Source organism: Tiliqua scincoides, chromosome 4 (genome assembly GCF_035046505.1).
Source record: "Tiliqua scincoides isolate rTilSci1 chromosome 4, rTilSci1.hap2, whole genome shotgun sequence".
NCBI classification, from domain to species: domain Eukaryota; kingdom Metazoa; phylum Chordata; class Lepidosauria; order Squamata; family Scincidae; genus Tiliqua; species Tiliqua scincoides.
In genome coordinates, this window is record NC_089824.1 from 61,445,180 (window position 1) to 61,470,706 (window position 25,527).

Here is a 25,527-nt window from a genome sequence, read left to right on the forward strand (position 1 = left end):
TGAAATAACAATAAATCTCTATAATGAAAACATGGGGAGAGATTGTAGCACAGTGGTCAAGGAGATGTTTTGCATGCATAAGGTTCAATCAGTAGCTTAGCTAGAGCAGGGCAAAATGGTAAGAACTGCAGGAGCTGAAACGTGCCATGTAAGCAGCCCCCCACTTGCTGTTGGAGCCATTCTGGGCAGCAGTGGCAATGCACAGAAAATGCCGTTTAGTTTGGTGAGAGCCTGTGCATTGGCTTTGCTGCCCAGAATGGTTCTGACGGCAAGTTGGAGGGGCCTCTTACATGGTGTGTTGCGGTACAGTACTTAGAATCCACCCCAGCTACGCTACTGGATTCAATTCCAAATTCAACTCTTGGTATTTCCAGATAGGACTGGGAAAGACCCCTGGAGAGCTGCTGTCAGTCAATGTAGACAATAATGACCTAGAGCAGTGTTTATCAATGTTTGTCCTCCAACCTACCACTTCACATAGTCCACCTATTTGATGTAGCACCGGAAGTAACTGATGGTGACATCATCACCAGTTACATCTGCGTTGGGAGGCCAGATGCAATGTGACATATACTAGTAAAAGGCTTGGCTCAGTGGGCAGGGCTCCAAAGCATGCTTTTTCATGTTTGAAAGAGCCCTTCCATTCACTCTGAGCCTCTTACTGGTGTATGCCCACTGAGTCCAGCCTCCTACTGCTGTTTGTTGGGTCATGTTCCTGATCCTGCTGCTGGGTGACAGGTGTCCAGGGATCCAGTGAATACCACAAGACACCACCTCAAATACTTAAAGTACTAGATTAAGTTTACACATTGACAAAGAAGCAAGATTAGCTGTATAGCTGAAGTTCAAAGATTGTTTAATGAATTTAGAGAAAACAACAATAAATAACAAGTGGCTTTGCATGGTAGGAAAATAAACATTCTGAAAGTAGTAGAAGGTTATTTCTTGAATCTCACAATCATAATTAAAGTATGTATACTTTTCTAGATTGACATCATAAAATTGAGATCATTAGATTTATTTCATGGAAAATTTTAACCTGATCCAGAGCTCCTTGTGCCCTCTAACAGAGTTTCTATGCTGGAAGACATTCCAATTAACTATAACAGAAGTACCAGCTCTACGTTGCATTACTGAAAAGGCAAGAAATCTCGGCAGGCACAGGTGTGAGCTTTCAAATCTGCATGGATTAGGTCTTTTAGGGGCAATCTTATCACATCAAAATTAAGCAGTTTTGATTCTATTTCAGTGGTTGTTTAGCAGAGCATTATTTTAGGACAGTCGGAGTTCCTTTAATATAAGACAGAGGTGCCCAAACCCCGGCCTAGGGGCCACTTTTGGCCCTCGGGGACTCCCAATCCGGCCTGCAGGGAACCCCCAGTCTCCAGTGAGCCTATGGCCCTCCAGAGACTTGCTGGAGCCCATGCTGGCCCGACACAACTGCTTTCAGTGTGAGGGCGACTGTTCAATCTCTTATGTGGGCTGTGGGACAAGGGCTCCATTGCTTGCTGCATTATGTCTGTGATGCAGCAGTGGCAGTGAAGAAAAGGCCGGCCTTGCTTTGTGCAAGGTCTTTTATAGGCCTTGAGCTATTGCAAGACCTTCATCCATTCATATAAGTTCCATCTCTAATATATTCATTTATGTAAATTTACGTAAATTTATTCAAATTTGAAACGTAAATTAATTCTTTTTTTTCCTGCCGACACAGTGTCAGAGAGATGATGTGGCCCTCCTGCCAAAACGTTTGGACACCCCTGATATAAGAAAATAGGGACACAAGTTCAACTAACAGCCCAATCCTAACCTGCCCTGGAGCAAGCAGGCTGGTGGGCCTGTCCCACCTCCAGAGCAGGGTTGGGGCCCGGGGGAATCGCTTCCCCTTATCCCGGGTAAAGCCGCAGCAGCTCCAGTGGGGCTGCCTGGATCTGCGACACCTCAAGAGGATAGGATAACCGCTAGATCCTGAACCCATCCCCTCACCTGCCGACCACCCACGGGCCCGCCTGCCACCAGCCTCCTTCCTCCCTGTCTGTGTATGTCTCTTCCTCTCCCGATAGTGCAAAAGTCTTTATGGCACTTGCGCCAGCCCAACCAGAGGGTGGAATTTAGCTTTAAATGGAAGGTAAAAATCTTATGAAAGCACACATTCGAAATAAGAAAAAACTGTTAGTACAGAGCACTTCTAGGATTAACATCACCAAAATACTCACCTAACCTGCTACGTCTTATCTCGTCAGGAGAGACAGGTCTCAGTTTTCTTTCAGATTTGATTTCTTCCAGTATTCTTTCATGGAGGCTACGTGGTCGTGGTGGAGTTGGTTTCAGTTTTCTAGCAGAGGCCTTTAAAACAGTATACAAAAGTGGGCAGGTCAATACTGGAGATAATCAATTACATTCTCTTCCTTTCTCAATCTATATTTATACCAGTGCAAATAAAAATGGACATTATTTAAAAAAAAACCTTGAGATATGGATGTAGAGTTTTTCAGGGAGTATATGGAAACAGAAAGATTCATTAACTCAACAAGCTGCTTTAAGCTCCCATAACACTAGAAAGCCAGGGTATACATTTTTCAAATAAAAAAATAGGGCAATTTGCACCATTAAGGTAATTCCTGGACATAATTGACCTGGATACACAGTGCAATAAGAATGCAAAGAAATGCAAGAGGCACTGCCCTGAATAGGAACTAATTACAAAATGAACAAATAATTTAAGACCTACTTATATTCATAGTGAGAAAACCTACTGAGAGCAATATCTTAAAAAGTAGCACAGTAGTTGTTTGGAAGAAAAATTAGATGAGTAAGAAGAAAGCAAAAATATTTTTTATTTTAAAAAGGATTCTTGGAATCTTTATTAACAAAATGCATCTTAAGGATAGTAAGACTACAGCTATATGGCAAACATTTCTGTTTATCTGAATTCTACAGCATTTTGCAGGTAAGAAGGGGAGAAACTTCATTTTAAAATGCTCCCAAGGCAAAATGTATACAAAGCCATACCGGATTTAAAGGAGGTCGAGAACGAATAAAGTCCAAGATTATTTCATGCGCACTCTTTTTTAATCGTGGAGGGATATCTCCATTAACCTGAAAAAGAAATAAAACTTCTATGTTCTATCTTCGCATCTGGCAGTCTAAAAAACCAAACAGGACAACACATCCTTAAATGATCACAATTGCTAAAATCATCTCCAGTAAATGAAGGAATGCTGACAACAAAAGCATGTCCTTGGAGCATAAGATTGCCTTGCTGGATCAGAACAAAGGTTCAGAACTTTCTCTATCACAACTGTTATTGAAAATATGCAGGGCATCTTGGAGAAAGCCATCCTGTCTGATCCCAGCATTTAGAAATCAGAGGATACTGCATCTAAACATAGAGGTTTCTTTTAAATCTGATTCTTAAAGTGTAGGAAAGTTCAAAATTAAACTGTATATTATAGGTAAAGAAGGACAAGTGCATGCATCTTATACTTTCTGGCAGTTTGATCCACCGCCTAGGCAGTGCCGCTCACATGTGCGCTGCCCAGGCAACAGCTGTCACAAACATGGCATGACGTGGCAGCCAGGAGAGGAAAAGCAACAGTGAGGAGGCTTGCACCACTCAGCACTGGGCCTTGCACTAGTGACAGGAGCAGCTGGAGCCCTGGGCAACAGGGAGGTGTTTTTAGGAGGGGGAGGAGGGGGGGAGATGTGAAATTGGGCAGGGGGAGGGCAGAACAAGAGGTGGATCAGGCCCTGGAGTGGGCTGAGGATGGTGGCAGAGGTTGCTGCCAGATCCTATCCCCCCTCCTGAGTCTTGGAGCCTAACATGGATTCTATGCAAGCAATCAAGCTCGAGTAGATTTGATTGGGCTGCAGAGGTGCTTCACAGGGTAAGGGAACCAATGTTCCTTTACTTCAAGGAGACTGCTGGCTGCTTCTCCTGCCCCATAGGATATAGGGCAGCCATTTTGGTGCTGTTGTACTGCAGGGCAGGTGAGCAGCATAGGATTGGGCCCTAAGTATAGCTAACAACTGTCACTGTTGAAGAAACAGATGGGGGGTGGACTTCTGGCTCCTGGTGGACATGAGATAAGCTTATAATACTAGAAGGACCATATGACTAGATAAAGATATGTTATATGCAAGGCAAACAGACACCTCCAAAGATACAATGCAGAGATTTTGAGCATTTTGGCTTTATTTTTTTCTAACAGTCTGTGCTGTTAGATCCACTCAATGAATTCCAGGGATCCACTTAATGAATTCCACATGAACAAGGAGACTCTGGACTAGTGTTTCAAAAACACCAGACTCTCTTGCCATATGGCAACCACATTTAAAATGGAGGAGGATCTCAAAGGCAGTTTATGATATGCCATGAAGTTCCACTGATCAAAGAAAAAAAGTCAAAAATCCCACAGAGTACAAATCACAAGGTCTTGGGCTCATCTAGTTCTATAGCTACATGAGCAATCATAAACTTTCACTGTGTGAAATACATAGGGAAGCATGGCCTTAATTCTTTTATCTTGTATTTTCGCAGCTTACCATAACCTTCCTTAAAGTATATCGTTTAGATCGAATATCATCCATTAGCATCTCATATGGAGTGAGCTGATATTCTGTAGGAAGAGGATTGTACTGACGTTCTTGAACTTTCTTCAGTTTTACACCATTTCGCAAGTCTCGCATAACCTGCACCCAAAACCGGGCCTAAAAAATAAAAAAGGTAATATTTTTCAGAAACCTACACCATATTGTGTAACTGTGTTTTATTTTGTATTCATGTTTATTCATGTTTTTAAATTTGCAAACTGCTCTGTGCACCTTTATTGTGGAAAAGTGAAATATAAATACCATGATAAATGGTATCACTACTAGCCTATGATAAAGAGACAAAATAAAGAGAGGACTCAAAACATAATGAAGGAGCAAACATCTAAAAATATACACTTCCAATCACACTTGTTCATGCTTGTTTTATGACAAGCACCCTTTGCATAAGAGTACAAAACTTTGTGGGAACTTAATGGATGTTTAATACATATTTACATACTGTATCTGCAGGCGCTCCCTGTGCTTGCCTGTTACCTCTGCCATCCTACCCAGCTGCTTCACGCAGTTGCTGTCATCTCCTTCCAGGGGAGTGATTGGGAACCTAATCACAATGACCCCTAACCTCCTTCTCCAACTCCACTGCCACAACTTGCCTGACAGATGGGGATGGCTTCCTTCCCCACTTTTTTCTTTTTAAAGGACAGCAAGTAAGAAGAGATCCAGGTGGATTGGCCAGGCAGGTGGTATGCAGGCATGGGGCAACGCCATCAGCCCTCCACTTAAAGTAGCTGCTTTACCTCACCTCTTGGGTGGGCCAGCTCTATCTGGAGACACTCTAGAAAGGCATTTGATGCAACACAAGAAATTAAAGCAACAGAAAAATCAGCACAACCTCCATGAATGTAGAGGAGCACTTTACAAAGAATGCACAGGGTATTCCAGCCAGATTTGGGATATTGCATAAAATGCTGTTCTAGATAAGGTTCACATTTTAAAAATCTGTTAATTTTGTGCAAAAAAATTCAAAATAAATATGACATTCTTTTTTCAGGAAAATATGCACATTTATGTAAAAACTGCATGCGTATATAAACACTAAATATAAGAATAAAGATAAGAACAATAACAATAGTGAGAATTTATATACAGCTTTTCAATAAAAAAAGTTCACAAAGAGGTTTACAGAGAAAATCAAATCAAATAAAAAATGGCACTTATTCAAAGGTATTCTTACCCAATCAGCATTTTTTAACTCATCAAGTTCAGTGCTGGATTCATCACTCCCTCTTCTGTCCATTTCCTGAATTTTCTTCAAATTCTGTCAATTAAAAGCAAATTTAAATCTATATAAATAAAGAACCAGATTGCTGAATTTGAAATTCTTGCATGCAACAGAAGGCCACTGTCTCTGGTTATTATGTGTACTTTACGAGTGCCACTATCACTGGTTCAGGTCCATCAATTATTGAGTTAATTATACCATAGGTTAGCCTGGAAGCTTTGAAACCTTGTATCTTTTACATTCCAATAATGCTATTTAAATGAATCAACATTAATTTATTCTATTATGGTACAATTCAAAATGTACCCTTAAAATCACAGCTAATAATATCTACTTATTAAATCTCTGGCATTTATGTTAGGAGACTAAAAATGATAGATGGCATTCATAAACAAATGTTTCTATTCATAAAGTGCAATACGCTAGTCTCTTTTGAAAGGCTGTGGTTTTTCTTAACTCCTTTCTAGTCACTTGGCTCAAAAGTAAATTCACATCAAACACAAATAAAATGCTAAAGGACAAAATACAAAACAGCATTGCCACATAAGATCCTTAATTGCCAAATGCCCATTTAGATGAAGATATTTTCACCTGCCTTGTAAAATCAGGAATAGGTTGGCCTCCTTCGTGAGGAAGTTCCAAGGCCGAAAAGCATTAAACCAGTATAACATGTTTGGGTGCATTCATTAATGGAACTATTAAATAGGAAAAAAAACATAGCAGAGCCTGTTTTAATTTTTGAATTCTAGTGAAGCTTACAAAGGTTTTTCTCCCCTAGAAATGCAACAACATTTAGGGTGAGTCAGTCCTTGCAAAACGTTACAACTATAGAACAACTATTGAAATAATTTTTGCAGTTCAGCTTTAAGCTGTAATCTTACTTGGGAGCAAGGTCAGCTGGCCACTGAGCTGACCAAAGTGCTTCCTCTGAGAGCAAACTGGCACTGGCCCACACCTCGTGCCCAATTCCAACTGAGTTGCTTGTGCCACCAATTCTTGCTTATCCTCTTTAATAATGAGCAAGAAGAACGTGGGGGCATTTTTACCTCATCCTCCAGAGCCACTTCTTCAGAATGGTCAGGTGATGAGCATGCTGGGAGTGATGGTCCCTGCTGCCAGTTTAGAAGAAGTGTTGCTGAAGCAAGATGAGGATGGTGAGCAGCCTTACATGTGGGAGTGCTGGCTCTGTGTGGATGATACCTTGCACTGGTACAGAGAGGCTGGCACTCACATGGACATGCTGCCAGGGGATGGGATCTGGCACTATTTTGAGCACTGGACCAGCCTGAGTTGCCCAGGACTGGAAGGAAGCCTTAGTGATGACATGAAATTTGTTTCTGAATAAAGCATGCATAATTATATTGTTAGGCAGAACTGTAGATTATGGGATCACTTCTCTTTAGGAATTTGTGGAAACAATATATTAATGTTTTTGCTTAGTTTTGTACCATGTAATAGGTTGGCAGGGTTTAATTGCTCTTTTGCTTAAATGTCCTTACAGGAAATTGTTCATCTGGCAGATAGAAAGTTATGTAAGATTCTTGCTGGCACAGCAGCAAAAAACCGCCACAAACACAAAAATTTGTTTAAATGTCAAAATAAAAGACTATTGAGAATACAAACAATACAGTATCTATATTCTTGTTCTCTGCTTTACACCTCTGAGAAAGGAAACATTGATTATAGATTTTAGGAAAAAAAGAGAAGAATATGCAGCCTGCAAGTGGAACATGGCCCAATCTGATTTGAGCCTTATGCCACCGAAAGGCCCATTCTGGCAGTGTAAAGCCCTTAAATTGCTGTTGCAAAACACAACAAGCTATTCGGTACAGCATAACTACCACCACAATGGCAAGTGGCCGGGTCTGCATGCCAGCAGACTTGGGGCACTGGTGCTAGTAAATTAAGCATGGTGCTGGTAAGTTAGCATAGGAGTGGGAAGGGAGAAAGGGAGCGGGCAGAACAGGGCAAGGAGGAGAGCATATTGGGGCTGGGAAGGGGGCAGTACTGGGAAGGGGGCAATATCCTATCTCCCTTCCTGGCCTTAATCCCTCAATCCAGGTCCAAGGATATTTGTGACAGAAATATAGCTGAAGCAGATCCAAGTGGGCCACGCAGGCTTACCCAGGAGTAAGGGAACAAATGTTCCCTTACCCCAAGGAGGGATCCACAGGTCAAAACTCTCCTGCGGGATATAGCAAGCACCAGGGTGGCACAGCTATACTGCCACGGAGGGAATTGAGAAGGATTAGGCTGCTCATCTTGTGCAGTACAAAATATGAGGTTTTAATTCCCATGTATTTAGTGCATAGAATTGCTGACTTATTTGACACCCCCACATCTATCAGTTTAGTTATTTTATGGTTTATGCTTTCACCTGCAATGATATACACATACTTTGAGGAGAAAGATTTGATTAAGTGCTGATCTGTTTAGCACTCAAAGTCTCAAAACCACTTCCACATTAAGATTCTGCTTAAATACCTCATCACTTTCCACTATAAATCTAGGTGAAAATAAATTTTTTGTCACTGTCTTTTCTGGTCTAGAAGAGAACACTTGCTTTCTAAGGAAGACATTCACACAAATTTGAGACCTCTAATAAGAGGTCAAAAATTATTTCTGAAAAATTAATGATCCTAAAAAGAGTTTACATCCGTTGGGGAACATGATACAGAAAAATCTTCTTAGAGAAATTGTTTGAAAGCATTTATTGCTACCAGTCGTCATATAAAATACTAATGTGGGAGACAAAAAACTGTAACAGATCATGACATGTAATAAATTAGTTTGGGGTTTGCTGATCATTGTCTTCAAAATGAAGGTATATTTCCTTTAATTTCACACATAGAACCAATTCACTCTTCAGAAAAGCAAGCATTTTAGCTAGTAGGTCATATATAGAACAGTGCCCAAAACATCTACCGGTACATTGTGATGATGCAAATGTAAATAAATAGCAATGGAGTATGTTTCATAGAAAGAATTATGCCAACATAGACCTATCTATGAGCAGCCTGCATTCACAGAGGCTGGCCATGGTGGCCCAAGACAGAGTATGCCTGCCTTGGTGGTGTTGCACCACCACACCCACTTCACTTCCACACAGGCCAGAAGTTACTGCAGCAGAGATGGCATAGCAGATGAGGTGGTACATCTGGGGACTGTGGGAGAGAGGGACAGATGGAGCCAAGTGAGCAGATGAAAGTGGATGAAAGGGGCAACGAGGTTTAAGATCCTGCCACTGGCTGATGAGGAGAACTGGGGGCCTGACCAACACTGCAAGGGCAGGCCTGGAGTTGGCACTCAGGGATACAGACCAATCTGACTGGAGAGGAGCACCACCAACGTGACTCATTAACCCTCTCCCCAGACCCTGAGGCTTTGCAGCTGTAGTACCAGCCACCCAGTTTTTATCAGTTTAGGTATAACAATTTCATTATTGTGCAGATACCTTACAAATAATTTTCTTACAGGTAAAAGTTGCAAGAGATCACTAATTGTAGCAAGTTAGATTGTATGAGCATTTGAAGGCCCAATCTTGCAGGCCCATTCGTATTTAATTCACATATTTGTCATTAAACACATATGGATGCTTAATATAAACTGGTTTATCATAAAAGCTCACTGTGTTAGTGTTATGCTAAGCAAGGTCAGTGTTTTATGTTTGAACTTAGGGTTACATACAGTTTTAAAACGCTGATATTAGCTTAACTAATACTTTACTTAACTAGCATGCCTATTACTATTTTGTTTTATTTAGTTGGCAATATTCTTCATGTAGCACAATTTTAAAAGCCCACTGAACGAACCAGAAAGATCTTGAGTCCATAGGGGTATGAAAGGGGTGTGTGTGACAGAGCTAAGAACACTCTCATGCCCCACATCTTGGAAACTGGGCTAGTTTATGCTAAGCTTGACAATTTGTGCTTGGTGACAAAAATTATAAAACCTGTCAGCCAAAACCTTTTGGAATTAGTGACAATACCACTGAAAAGAAGTAATAGCACCAAGAAATATACAAGTTGGCTCCTGTATCCATCGATGTCCATTACAGCCCCCCTGCAGATACGGAAACTGCAGATATGGGGGACCCTATTTCTGCAGCCCCCCATGGCTATTAACATTGCTTTTACAGGTAACTATAAGTTTGCGAACTTATAGTACACGTAGGAAGGTTGCCGGCAGCCTGAATGCTTGAAGAAATATGACTGAAGGTTAACAGGAAGCAGGTAACTTCCTGCTTCAGGTCAGTGGTTGATCTAATATTTTCAAGCATCCAGGCTGTCTGCGGCCTGCCCACATTTTATTATAAGCTTGCAAACTTTTAGCAATTTGTGAAAGCACAGAACACTTCACCATGGTAAACCTTTAAACAATGTTAATGGGTGCACGTACACATACACACACGTACACCACAATTTATGGATGACTGAATCTGCAGATACCAGATACAGGGGTTCACCTGTAATGTCTTCTCCTAGGTTAGCCTGGATTTTAGATTGTGAAAATTTCATTTCTATAACATAAAAATGACTTTTTCCATACGTCTAATACATTATAGGACAAAGGAGTACAATTTATTTTTCAGAAATAAGCAACCAAGATATTCATATATCTTGTTTACCTCTTTTGCACTTTTAATCCTGGCCAAGAACGTGTACAATTCCATTGTTTCAGCAAACAGTGCTCGACATACTGCTTGATAGTGGTTTGGGGCATCTGATCGAGTTGGTAGATGAGCAGCACAAAGCTAGGAAAGACAACAGAACCTGCTTTAACAAATAAGCATTAACGTTCTTTATCCATACAGAGAGCTGAACAATCCCATGCGTAAAACATACCAGAGATATAGCAGTCTTTAATATGCATACATTATTGACATCACAATACATGTTTATCACACTTTTATACAATTTTCATTATTCTGCCCCACCTCAGCAGACATGGAATAGAACTTGAATGTATCAAGGACTGTACAGCAATACAGGAACGCCAAAGGCTGAAATGCCATCATCCATTTTATTGCCTTGCTCAGGAACAATAAGTAAGATACAGGCTGATAGGAAGAAAGGTTGGTTCCTCTACTGCAGGGGTGTCCAAACATTTTGGCAGGAGGGCCACATCATCTCTCTGACACTGTGTCAGGGGCCAGGAAAAAAATAATTAATTTACATTTAAAATTTGAATAAATCTATATAAATTTATTAGAGATGGAACTTATATGAATGAATGAAGGTCTTGAAGTAGCTCAAGGCCTATAAAAGGCCTTGAACAAAGCAAGACCGGCCTTTCCTTCGCTGCCACTGCTGCATCACAAATGTGAAACAGCAAGTGGTGGAGGGAGCCCTCATCCCACAGCTCAAGTGAGAGGTCGAATAGTTGTTCTCACACTGAGAGCAGTTGCGTAGGGCCATCACGGGCTCCAGTAAGTCTCCAGAGGGCCAGAGGCTCATTGGAGACTGGGGACTCCCTGTGGGCCAGACTGGAGACCCCAAGTGGCCCCCAGGCCGGGTTTTGGGCACTCCTGCTCTACTGCACTAATTTTTATCTGTTGGATTTTGAATTATAAATCACAGCTTGATCAAAGGTGGTTTGAACACTAGGCCAATTCTACTATAAGAGCTGCAAATAATCTTAGCTAAACTTAGGGATGCACCTGAAAACTAGGATGAGATGGAAACAGAGGCAAAGTGAAAAATAAAACATTAAAAATGAGGCACATATTTAAGACTGGGTTAGGAAGAGGCTTTTGATCTGTAAAAGGTGAAGCTAACTGCTTTAAACTGCAATCCTATATACTGTATATTCACATGGAATTAAGTCCCACTGAACTTAACAAAGCTTACTTCTTAATGGACACGCATAGGATTGCACTGCCTGTGTATATTATTGTGCCACTAACATAAAGAGTTCTTGATAAGAATTCATTTTAAATTATAACCTTACAGATATTTGGATTAATAATACTATTATTCCTTAGCTGTACCTTTGGCAGACACAACACTGAAGTGACCGATTAAATGGTCTTCTTATAAACTGACACTCTAAAAGTATAGTCCTTTAATTCAACTACTTAAAACAAAAAGAACAGATTTGCAATCCAGGGAAAAATAATTAGTTTTACTTCAAAACTTTATAAAACTATAGGCCAGTTGGACATAGCAAGTATACAGAACCACAATATAGTCTTGGGGAGAAAATTATAATATTAAATAGACTGACAGCACAATTTTGAATTGAACCTTCAAAGATGTAGCAGTTCCAAGTGCTAACCAAAGGTGTTGTGAACATGCTATAAAGCACATTCATGACACCACATGAGTAGGCAGTGCTGGCATGGAGGACTGTGCCACCCCTCTGGCACTGTATCCAGAACCCTGGCTGCGGGTGGAGGTATGTACGCTGCCGAGTGGTGCAGAGGCATGGGGAGGAAGTGGTCCAGAGTCAGTGTTTCTGGGCAGGGCCAGACATAATTGGGGTGGATCCTGGGCCTGGGAGGAGCCGAGCCTCTGGTGTATCCTAAGGCTTCACCTGTGCCAGCCAGTGTTACACTGGGCTGCTTGGACTTCCACCAGCTAAGGCTCCAACTTGCTTGTCAGTGTGCTTGCTGCAAATGCTATTGCAGAGTGCTTTATGGTGCTTGTGCAACAGCACAAAGCCCTGGAACATATGTTCCACTGGCATGCCAGTTAGTCAGGACCAAGCCGTAACTCATCAAGAACCAACCCATACATAGTTCAAGAAAAGCCATTACATGAATTCTTAACAAAATAAGTAGTGCACACATGTCAAAGCAGCTATGGAGAACAGTTCTCTAACTGCATAAAGAGAATCCTTCCTTTAACTGGTTGTACACTTGTAAAGGCATTACACACCAACTCCACATTTTCTACCTTTAGGTCACCAAAATGTGTCAAAATTGATAATTGTCCTCAAAGGTAGATATCAACTGAACTAGAGGTGGCATAATGGGTTGGCCATAGTTGGGAACATAGTCCTAGTGGCAGTACTCAGTGTAGCTTCAGGGAGTGGGTAGGGGGTACCACGGGAGCCCAGTGAAAAGCTTTGTCCCAGGGGTTCTAGCAACCTCATGCCAACATTGAATTGAATGTATCTGAAGGAACAATTTCCTGCATTTGTTCCAGGTCTATGAGGATGAAATTAACTGAGAGTCAGTGCCCTCTTTTGCCTCTTATTTTTTATTTGTGTTTGAAACCTTTGGCTTGTGTTATCAGACAAAATAGTAATGTAGATAGACTTATACAGCATTTCAATTAATTTAAAATTATTTTATATGCAGGTTTATATTTTATTTATTTCTGAACTTCAATAATCTATTTCAGAATTGCTGAAAGTGATGGCTCTGGAGATTTAACTGAATATTCGATTAATTGGATAATATCTGAATTGGTGCCACTCAGCAAGGCATACGACATGAAGCCATATTGCACAGAGTGTATTTAATGCTTGGCAATTTCAATGGTACCCAGATGTCATTAAGTATTTAGGAATATTGATTCCTAGACATATAACACAGATGACTGCATTAAACATTAATAGACCACTATATGAAATGGTTGGATTTAGACAGATGGGCCTTTTAAATTTGTCCCTTTGGGGCAAGGTTAACAGACTAAAAATGAATATTCTTCCTCATATGTTATATATCTCCACCATAATTCCCTTATATATATATACACCACAAAGATAAATACATAAATTTTATGCGCCATTTAGGAAAGTTCTGTGAGGTTCTTCTCCACCTAGAATGTCTTTAAAGAGGATGCAACTTCCATTTAATGGAGGAGGATTTGGATTTCCAGATTTTAGTCATCAGGCATATCTTTCAACTTCTATTAGTTACTGGGATCACTTTTCACATTTTATAAATCCATTATTCTACCTACAATTTCTTCAGTCAGATATTTGTGACCAGAATATCTCATTTTAAATTAATATTGCAGGCCAACTATGAATTAAAAATAGGGAAGAAAACTTTTTTTCTGGATGATTTGGACTGATAGAGCAATTTTTATCTTAGATCAATTAATTGATCCAGACCAGGAGTTTCTTTCATTCTTTAAGTTGAAAGCTAAAAATAATTTATCATTATTGGCTGAACAGCAATATTTACAACTGAAAATATGTTAGTGAAGGGAAGCCCAATCCTATCTTCCGCAGATACTTGTCAATCTCACAGTTAAGCCGAGGGCAGGTTTTGAGCCAAAAATCATGGCATTTTCTACGAGCCCCCAGATACGTGGGGGCTTAAACTTAGGGGAGTTGTCTGACTATAGTTTTGTCTGATTTTACCCAAGGCCAGATCCTAAAAAAATAACCTACCACTAATTGTTACCTAAGAACCATACAGTTTCTAATTTATTAAAAATATAATAAAAGATCATAAGATACATTTTTGTTCTTCAACTTTTTAAATTCTGGTCTTCACAACCTTTTTCTAAACACTATCAGAGTAAGGGCATTGTAAACAACATACCAGTAGAACAGTGGTTCCCAACCTGGGGTTACATGTACTCCCAGGGGCACTTGACAGGACCTTTAGGAGTACTTGAAAAAGAATTGAATAATCGCAGAAAAATGCAAGTAGTGCTCTAGAATGTCTTGCAAGGACCAGCAAGGCAAGAAGGGAGGTAGCTAGCTGGCTGTGAAAACCCCACCAATAGATCGTTTTTGGACATCAATTATGTATGAAACAGTGATTGAAAACCAGCACAGTAAAAAAGCTGAAACATAATATGGAAAGTGATCAATCACCAAAAATTTCTCAAGACACATCTGGTGCAAAACAGTGAAAAGGCATAGTCTTCAGTTCTTCAAACAGATATAAAGAGAAAATACTGTGATGAATACATGAAGTATGGGTTTTCATATAGATCAGAGGTGTCCAAACATTTTGGTAGGAGGGCCACATCATCTCTCTGACACTCTGCTGGGGGGTGGGAATAAAAAAGAATTAATTTACATTTAAAATTTGAATAAATTTACATAAATGAATATATCCGAGATGGAACTCAACATGAATGAATGAAGGTCTTGCAATAGCTCAAGGCCTATAAAAGGCCTTGCACAAAGCAAGGTCAGCCTTTCCTTTGCTGCTGCTGCTGCAACACAGACGTGAAACAGCAAGCAGAGGAGGGAGCCCTCGTCCCACAGCTCCTTTGAGAGGTTGAACAGTCGTCCTTATGCTGAAGCAGTTGCGTCGGGCCAGCACGGGCTCCAGTAGGTCTCCATAGGGCCAATGGTTCATTGGAGACTGGGGGCTCCCCTAGGGCCTGATTGGGAGCCCCCAGGGGCCACAAGTGGCCCCTGGGCCAGGGTTTGGGCACCCCTGATATAGAGGATATGAGGGCTTATATTATTAATATTAATTACAAATATCTTATACCCCTAATATGAGGGGTACAATTTATGGAAATAGGCTACCAAGGGGTGTACAAGTGAAAAAGGTTGGGAACCACTGCAGGAGAACCATTAATTAAATCCTTCTTTAAGGTGCCTGGTGTGTTAAGCCAGTGGCTCTACATATAACATACAACTTATAACACATAACTGGGAGTGTGCAATTCAATTTGTAGCAACTCTCCAGAGTTGCTTGAAAAGCCCTATCCCTTGAATGACCTCAGAGATAAGGCAATGTGATGATCTAAGCTTGATTCATTGGCAGAAACTTTTCACCATATAGGCTAGTATCTACAGTAAGTTCTCCATGCTGATGAAGCAAAGCCGGTACAGACTATGCTGCATCCCATGGGGGAATTTAGCAGGCAGGAGGTCTCCTTGCGGTAAGGGACATTTGGAAAAATGGTGGGAAAAGTCCCAGCCATGGCTATGGATCAACTTGGACCTGCACCAGCGATATTGCTCAAAGCCTTAAAACAGAGCTTCCCAAACTCCTACAAGGCAGTTGGAAGCACTGTGTTTGTGTGGGAGGGCCTATGGCAGTAATGTGATTGACAGGTTTACACTTACCTGGGGGACGGAGTGCCAGCCTCCAAGGGGTGTGGGAAGCCCTGCAGACAGCTGTTTTCGACTGTGTTTTTTACTGTGACAGGCTTTACTGTAACAGAGACGCACACCCCCTCCTGGAGATTGGCACTCCCAGGTAAAACTCCCTTTGCCCACCCTAGCAGCAGCGCGATCCTGGGGATCATGTTGCTGTCTCCCCCCAACACCCCTTAAAAACATAAGAAGAGCCCTGCTGGATCAGGCCTAGGAACCATCTAGTCCAGCTTCCTGTATCTCACAGAGGCCCACCAGATGCTTCAGGGAGCACACACAAGATTCTTGCATCTCACTGCTACCTCCCTGCTTCTAGCATTCTATTGACGCTCACACCTTCCAGCAAAGACAGAATATTGCAATTGGGTTTAACTTGTGCTACTTTATTAAATGCAGTAGCACAATAACTACTTTAATAAATGCATTTAATTTTTAAATCATGAAACCTACTGAATATAACTTCCTTCGCTTGCCAGTCTGGGGTAGGCCCCTTAAAGGGGCAGGGACAAAGTGCTTCCCTGGCTGGTGGGTCATGACCCACTAGTTTGGGAATCACTACCTTAGAGAGATATGGAACACGAAGCTGGATTATATATGATTATCAGATAAAAATAGATAAAAATAGTTTTATCTACTATGATTGCAACGTAGATGGATCTTGTAATTAATTGTGATTTTAGAGTTTATGGGACACCACAACAACTTTACAGAAAGAGGTATACACCTCTATAGTAAGTATAGATTAAAGAATCTAATTGCTGGCATTGTATGTGCCCGAATCATCATTTAGGCACATGATGTGGTATAGTGATGCAATTCTTTTGGGAATAATTGTTTTAATTCTTCTTTAGGAAAAATTTATTATTTTTGCTTTACAACATTGAAATTTGTAGATAATTCAAACAAACATGAGTTATCTGCCTATCTCAGGACTGGACTCTGCATGCCCTTACTGTAGCCAAAAGTCTTATATCAAAGGATTGGAAAGATAAGTCTCCCCCTAATATTCTTCAATGGATCGTTGACCTTTTAACTTTATCAATATTTGAATGTATGGCTATTGAAGACAACTACGCATGGATACATTTTTTGAGATCCAGAAGCCTTTTTTTAGAGATTTATGCATAGATTGCTTATTTTCATTATATAAATTGTTTACTGATATGTTTTGTGATCTGCATGCTTTCTATTCATATTATGCTTGCATTTTTGCTATTTCCTTTGTGTGCATATTATTCATTCATTCATTTTTTTATTATTTCCTTCTTTAGTATTATTATTTAAGTAGCATAATGACAAAGTGGAATAGACACTGAGATAGCTCTGGAAGGGAAGAGAACAAATGGAAACTGTTCTCAGATCGATGAAGGAAATTTGATCTTACCTCTGTCTCTGTTGCAGCCAGGTTGAAGAGAAGATCTATTAACCTCAGTGGGACTTTCCTGCTTTATCTGGGCCATGTGAATGTGAATTTGTCTCCTGTGTTATTTGTGAATTTTGATGTACATACAGTACTAGAATTAAAATAGATTGGCCCTAAACTCCTGCATTTAATATAATACTGTATTCCCTCAAATAAAGTTAGCAGAGGAGAGCAGCCAACTTAGGGCCCAATCCTAAACAACTTTCCAGCCCCGGTGCTGCTGCAATTGAGCCCTGAGGTAAAGGAACAAATGTTCCCTTACCTTGAAGAGGCCTCTATGACAGGATGCAGCGAATGCCCTATTGGCACGGCTGCACCGGCACTGGAAAACTGGATAAGGTTGGGCCCTTACTCAGTTTGAAAAATGGTAGTCATTCAGGAGAAGGCAATCAAAAGGTTTTTGTGCAGCAGTTAAGTAGGGTGGCAACAGTGGGGAGATACTGGCTTTTAAAAAAAACTGCTGTAGCCTTGCTGAAACTTATCCCAAGGGAGAAAATATTTCCAGAGTAACTATGGTTAAGCACAAAGGTTGCTTGTACTACTTTCAAGAAACATGAAAATGTACATTTAAAAGTAAAAGGGGAAAAACATTATTTGTCTTTGCTGACCTGCAAAATAACAACATATACAAGTGCTGCGTAACTGAATTTCTAGGTAAAGATTTCTTTTCTGAGCAGTTCCTGGGCTGCCTGGTAACTGGGTTGCAGCATTCAGTTTTTGCTTAGACCGCTAAGAAGATTAGAGCATTTACATCTACATTCAGGAGGTTGCAGGGGAAAAAAGAAACATTATGTAAACAGGAGAATCTTGCCAGCTGCTCTTTGAGAGTTCATTCTCATTTGAGGAGGCGCCTAGCTCACCCAGCCAGCCTGGTGTTAACAGAAATCACAACTATTAGGAAAGATCAAACAAAATTTCTGGCATCATTTGAATGTACTCCATCAAGAGCAAAGCCAAATTACAAAATATTCACAACTGACTGTGTGAATAAATGTTCTGCAAATAAAGACTTGAAATCTGCACCACAACAGCTCGGTTTGACTGGGATCAGAGTTCAAAAGATACAAACTTGTTCCACTTCTCATCACAGTCTGAAAAGAGGATGTATCATTGCTCTCTATTCTCTTGGGAGTAAGCAAAAATTCTTTCCCATGGGACCTAAAAAACCTGACTATTGATGCAAGCAATCCAATGTATCCAAGCAGCAAAAATATTGCCTGAATGTTTCTCATATTTGCTATACTAAGAGGAATCAAACACATTTCACCAAATCCCAAGCAAAGAGGCAAAGCATAAGCTTCATGTGAGCTCCTAGCTTCAATCCCAGGGGATGGAAATCTGTCACACACATCCCTCCATGCTTTTTCCTTATCCATACAGCCAATATTATTCGTGATCCTCTCCCTTCACTCTCAGCTATCATCATTTGTCAAATTTGCATGTTTTCAGCCACACTGGCATTTGTGATCAGAAAGCAGACACCTGCAATTTCCTCTAAACTACTTCACTTGGTCCACTACACACAACTAAGCTTTTCATGTGTCCTCCTAGGTGCCCAGATATTGGAAGCACTGTGGTACAGACTTAGGGCCAAAGTAGACTTAGGCCCATTTGTATGACCCTATTAGACTTCCTTGTGAGATGGTTGCTGTTGTTTTGATAACAAATAGCTAGGACGGGGTGGGCATGAGATCTGCCTGGAGGAAGAAGAGTTACTCCTTTCCCCAAACTATGTTACTATTCCCCTCCCCAAAGCTGCAATTTGCTCTGAAGAGGAAAACAAACAGGTAACAGGTACCTCAGGAACTTGTGGCATACATTTAGAGTAGTGGCTCCCAACCTTTAGGATTTCGCAGACCAAATATAGGAATAGTCATGGACCACATGCAACCCCCCCAATCCACCTGACCAAAAATACAGTTAAATTTATAATAATTAAAGGAGATGTATAATAGATGCATTATTTATAGAGAAAATTTGTGGATTTCCACTTTTCTTGCAGGCTGTGGGTGTTCTGTTCTCCACCCTCTATGGTGGTCCATGGGGGAGCACTAGCTCAGCGAGGCAATGGAGGGGATCAAAGTCAATTTCTTTCCCCCTCCCCCCCAAGGTTTCATGAACACTTCCTAGGGTCTCACAGACCACTTGTGCTCCATGGACCACAGGCTGATAACCAGTGATCTAGAGTTTGTGACTGCTCAAGAATGTGGTTAATCTTCCAATCTTTAAAACATTTCACCCCATCAAAGAAAATAGTTGAACCATAAAAGGTGGCAATTGAAGAATGAACAGTTTATCACTGCAAAAACCAGGCAAAAAGATTGTCCGCCCGAGATGTAATTATACACCCAACAGGAAGTGGAACACCTCAACTGAAAACACAGTGACCTACCCAAAGCAATCCACTGAATCCACAGCTTGAATCCAGGTCCAGCTGATAATCCACCTAACCACAGTGGTGTATCAAACATGATTACAGTTTCCACATAATCATATTGGCTTACATTACTTTTCTATTCTTAATTTTCATAAACCCAAAAATATAATCAAAGAACCAAATCCTTTGGACTTGTGAGGTGAGCGCGTATCAACAGTGTGCCTGAGCAATCAGGATTGGAGAAGAGTGCTAAAGACACTTCAGTATTGGCAGCCTCTCTTCTAACACTGGTAGGCTCCAGCAATCACACTGACACTGGGCTAACAGCAGATGATTTAATAGACACAGAAACTTGCAATGCGGATACGTATTATGGAAAACTGAAGGATAAAAAGGTACTTCAGCTCCCCTGCCCCCCAATTATAAAATTATTAATTATTTAAGTTGCACTATTAAACACATTTACCATGAACAAAGTGTGACTTCTAAGTAAACAAGTATAGGAGTGCACTGTTAGTTGCCTTCAAAAAGCAAGGCTTATGCTTGGGTGGCTTTTACTACAGTGCAATATAAAAAATGAAAATACCAAAGTAAGGTGAAAATGTGAGAAAGACAGATATCTTTTCTCAACAGGGAACAAACCGCAACTGTATTTTATAGTTTCACATAAATCAACATTGCAGATGATTTATGTATCTATATTTAAGTGTTAAAATGTTGCTCAGAACAATCTGCTTGTGTTTTGCCCTTAGCTTGATTCTTCTCTTTCAGTCAAAAGACAGATTTCCAATTACATAAACAGACGTAAGTCGTTCTTTTGCTTTTAGGAGACATTAGAACAACAGAAATCTATTTCTGTATGCATGACATAACATCTTACTTGTAAACCCTTTGTCCAGAAGGTTCACTTATTCATTCCAATTCTGTTAATGGGACCCACAAGAAAATGCCCAAACTTTGTAAAGTGAGTAACACACCATGCAGTTATTTTAACTACGAAACTAAAACAGCTGACTAATAAAAGAAATTAACTGAATGTTTTGTCAGAAAATGGTATGAACTCTCCAAACTTTCTTTCAAAAACACCCTAAACAAGCTTTGAAATTTGAACAGTTTTAAACAGTGACTCACAGCCCAATCCTATGCATGTCTAATCAGAAGCAACTTTCACTGTGTTCAGTGAGGCTTATTCCCAGGTAAGTGCACACAGGATTGCAACCTAAGACAGTAGGCCCTGGGTAGAGGCATACTACAGTGAGATCAAACATGACATTCTATTTTCCTTTTAGATGTAGGTCTGTTTGATGCCTTTCTTAGGGTTAATGCATTCCCTGTGTGGGGATTAACCACCTAGGAGGCGGCAGATGGTGTTCAGACCCTCTTAAGAGGATCCATGGAAGCCAACATTAATTCAAGGATAGAGCTGCATACAAACTGCACTGGTTGAACATGTCTAGGAGATTACCTGGACAGTAAAACATTAAGTGGTAATGACTGAGATGACTATCTCTATCCAAAGATTAAAGTGGTGCCCATCACACTGAAGACCCTGATTGCACAAATTAACTACTCTTGAACAGATGGACTAAAATCAGTCAGATGACCAATTTCTAAACCAGGATCACAGACTTTAACTTTCGAGTCACTCCATGACAGTTGTTATCAACAAAGTACTGTCCTTTTACATTGGCACAATATCAGGTTGGACAAAAGGCCATAATTTTTAAATTTGTGTTAAAAACATTCAGTTTTTAAGGTTGCTTCCCAAGTTACCTTTCTGCTTGCATAAGGGGGTTTGCATGCATGGAGGTGATAGAGCAAAGTTGTTGGAATTCTGACTAGACTATGAGTGTATGCACTACATTGCGTGTATGCACAAGAGGTTCCACAGTGTGCCACTTGTGAACATAAAATGTTAAATTCATTGTTATGCAACATCTTTTGCATGTGCTTCTGCAACCATTTGTGGAACAGCTGAAAATGCTGCCTTTCTTCTGTATGTGCTCTTGAGGGTGTAATCCATAAAGATAAGAGTAATCTTTCAATTGTTGAACATTAAAAAATGAGCAGAGACTGAAATATGCTGGGACAAAGATCATGGCTTGGTAACATAGCACAGATTTTCTATAAATAGAGAGATATGTACCCAGTTTTCAGTTAGGCACTGAAGTGTCTATCAAGGTTTTTTACTATCTGTAAAGTATGAACCAGCTTCTGAGGATTAAAGTATTAAACAGCTGAATTGCCATAGCAAAGAAACTAGGTATGGAGATTGCAGGTCAGTATAGAAGCTAGGAATGGGAGGTAATATTGAAAAGTCGGCACTAAAGTAAAGGCACTCGTGTAGGGCGCGCAGCCCTGCACGAACGCCCTGGATCCTGCAGGGCATAGCTCCGCGGATTCACCTCTCTCCCGCCCCCAAACATGCCTCCCACCTGCCCCCTGGCACGCCTCCTGCCTGCCCCTGTCGGCCTCCCCTCTCCCTGGAACGCCTCCCCCATGCCCCCATCCATGCCCCTGCCTCCCGTTCCGCAGCGCAGTGGTCCGGGAGACCCCCGAGCTACAAAACCTGGGCCACCACCCAGCGCTAGCCCAGCACCAGCTGGACCTGGCGGTGAGCCCTGCAAACGTGCCTTATGGCACGTTTGCGACTGTGGTCTGCGGCACGGAGCTGTGCCACAGACCACAGGATTGGGCTCTGAATCTCCTTGAACCAGAGTCTCCAAACACTGACCTAGGGGCCACATCTGGCCGCTTGGAGGATTTTATCCAGCTCCCAAGTTTCCTTCGAATCTCAGAGCTAAAAATAGCTTTTAAAAATGCACTTCTGAGTTTCCCAGCCTGGGTATATATTGCATTCAGCCACGAGAGATGCTGAATGTAATGGAAATAAATTATTCCATTACACTGCAGGACATTCAGTACCTCTAGTGCAGGGGTGTCCAAACATTTTGGCACGAGGGCCACATAATTTCTCTCTGTTGGGGGCTTGGAAAAAAGAATTAATTTACATTTAAAATTTGAATAAATTTACATAAATGAATTTATTAGAGATGGAACTTATAGCTCAAGGTCTATAAAAGGCCTTGCACAAAGAAAGGCCAGTCTTTTCTTTGCTGCCACTGCTGCATCACAGATGTGAAACAGCAAGCAGTGGAGGGAGCCCTCATCCGACAGCTCAGGTGAGAGGTTGAACAGTCATCCTCATGCTGAGAGCAGTTGTGTTGGGCCAGCACAGACTCCAGCACAGCAAGTCTCCAGAGGGCCAGAGGCTCACTCATTCAGATATACCCTGATACTGGGTTATGAGAATGAGATATACCCTGATACTGGGAGATTTGGAATATAAATATAAATATAAAGTTAATGTCTACGTGAAACTTATTTGGAGCAGAAATGGAGACAAAAGAAGTTTGTAATTTGCGTCGTAGGTTGCTTGATGCTTTTTCAAAATCCATTCCCCTCTCATCCTGGGCCAGTCAATTTTGCCCACTGCTCCCCACAATCCTTTCACAAGCTTCAAGTCAAAAGTCTTATGCCCAGGCCCTGACTGTTGTTGACAGTTCCTAATAAAATATGCTAAGGTAAACCAAATTTTTCTTTGTCCTTATCTTACTGGAGTTCTGTTCATTCAAGAAGCTAGCAATGATATGGACGGTGGAAAACAATGACAAAATTTAAAGTCTTAGACTAATGGAACTTACTGGGGGGGGGGGAAGGTGAGCGCTGAGTCCCATAGAACAGGTTCCAGGCAAAGCTAATTGTTCATTCTCATCTGTTACAAGATGCCCTTGTAACAGACACAAAAGTCCCCATGACACACAATGGGGGGGGTTAGTCCCACAGGTGAGATTTTTTTTTTTTTCTGAAAAACTTAGAAGTATAGGTGGTGCCTCTTTATCCATGAGGGATCCTTTCCTGGACCCCCCAAGGATACTGAAAACCGTGGATAAAATCTGCTGTTTTTGGAGCCCATCTGAGCTCCAAATGTGACCAGAGCTATTCTGAAGCCCACACAGGCCACGCCTGTCCACCCTCTGGGGCTTCGCTGTCCCTCCTAATACCTTTTAGGGTGCAATCCTAACCAACATTCCAGCACTGAGGTAAGGGCAGCACAGCTCCGAGGTAAGGGAACAAACATTCCCTTACCTTAGGGAGACCTTCATGACTGCCACTTCACCAAAGGATGCAGTGCACTCCCCATTCACCCAACTATGGCAGTACTGGAAAGCTGGTTAGGATTTGGGTCTCAATGGCATAAAAATGTCACTTCTGGTTTTGATGAAAAATGAGAAATGACCCTTCTTTTTTTTTTTTTTTGCCTCTAGGAGGCATTCTGAAGCGCACAGAAGCCACAGGTGGACATGCCAGACCTCCAGAAAGCCCTCCAGAGGTGACTGGAGCACAGATCCAGTCACTTCTGGTGGGCTCAGACTGGACCAAGTCTGGCTCAACAAAGGTCCAGAAGACCTACGTTGAGCCAGATCTGTGGATGGAAAGTCTGTGAATAAATAGAGTTAACCTGTATAGACACTAACAGATAAAGTAGGACTAAAAATAAGGTATATGTTCTGTACCAATGAGGAAGAAAAAAGACAAGTCAGAAATTTACCTCACAATGTTAGGTCAGCGGCAGTCAAAGAGGAACTGAGAGATAAGGCATTCTATACATGCTTGAGGCACACAACCATGCATGAGGCACGTTTGACAAAGCTCTGTATGCTTTCAAGGTTGGCTATGCAAGTGCAGAGAACTGCTCTACGTATGACTGCACAGAGACCATGGAGAAGTAATTTTGCCTTGAGCCAAAGGTCTACACTGAATACATCAAAATGAAAATGTTACAAAACAAGAAATGCCCTTTTCATATTGCTGGTCTTGATTTTATAGAGCAGTGGTTCTCAAACTGTGGGTAGAGACCCACTTGGTGGGTCACAATCTGATTTCTGGTGGGTCACGAGAAGCTGGCAGCAGCCATCTTGGAAGATGGTAAAAGACCTGGTGGCGCCATTTTGGAAATGGGCAAAGCCTGGGCGTCACCATTTTAAGCTTCCCGGCATTGAGAAGTAACTAAGAGCAGCTTGCACATGTGCAAAGAAAGCAGTGTGCCGCTTTTCCCAAGAAAGTGTGCTGCTGCCTTCCAGCTGGACCTCCCTCTGCACTTAGAGGCTTCCTTCGGGGAGCCAATCGCGGAGTGCAGGCTTGGATTGCAGGCAAAGAAGGACCGGGAGAGGCATGGATGAGCCAGCCAGGCTTCTACCCACCAACCTTTGTCAGCTTGGCTGCCTTAATAGGATGGGCTGCGTCAGGGTTGCAAGACAGAGCAGCTCCCCCACTGCAGCTGGACTGGGCTGGAGAGTGTAGGTGGAGACCTGAATACAGGGCTTGGGTGAGTAGAGGCAGACCTGCGTGATCTCCCCTCTTGTGAGCCTGCTTCGAAAGCAGCATCACCGCTGCCACCACCCCACTGCTGTTTTCATCCTCTGCATCACGACCTCTCTCCCTCTCTGAAATTGCCTGGAAGCCGTGATCCTTTCCTGCCTTGGCTAGCACGTCCTCTCTTTATATCTTTGCTGGGGTGAGGGGGGATCCCTGGTTGCCTGGCTGCCAAGAGAGCAGCTAGGAGGGGGGGAGGGCAAGCCTAGCATGTGGGGGGGGAAGCACCCAGGGAGTGCTGCTCCCCCAGCCACTTCTCTGATGTGCAACCTTCCCCTCCTCTTACTTCTTTCTTAGGCTACAATTCTGTCTACTCTTACCTGGGAGTAAACCCCATTGCCAGTAAAGGGAGTCAATTCTGAGTTGACGCGCTTAGGCTTGGGGGAGATGAAGGGAAGCATCCCTGCCTTCTGAGGGGGGTACTACTGTTTTTAT

The 25,527-nt window shown here is 41.7% G+C and overlaps 1 protein-coding gene across 2 annotated transcripts in view; it reads right to left on the reverse strand.

The window, feature by feature from the left end:
• Positions 1-25,527, reverse strand: part of SPIRE1 (spire type actin nucleation factor 1) — a 119,088-nt gene that overhangs the window by 39,331 nt on the left and 54,230 nt on the right. For both annotated transcript variants that reach the window (XM_066625665.1, XM_066625664.1), the window contains exons 4-8: positions 10,461-10,586; positions 5,786-5,869; positions 4,543-4,707; positions 3,010-3,096; positions 2,214-2,343 (exon numbers count right to left, since the gene is read on the reverse strand). In XM_066625665.1, coding sequence (XP_066481762.1) covers positions 2,214-2,343; positions 3,010-3,096; positions 4,543-4,707; positions 5,786-5,869; positions 10,461-10,586 — 592 coding nt within the window. The remainder of the gene's footprint in view (positions 1-2,213; positions 2,344-3,009; positions 3,097-4,542; positions 4,708-5,785; positions 5,870-10,460; positions 10,587-25,527) is intronic.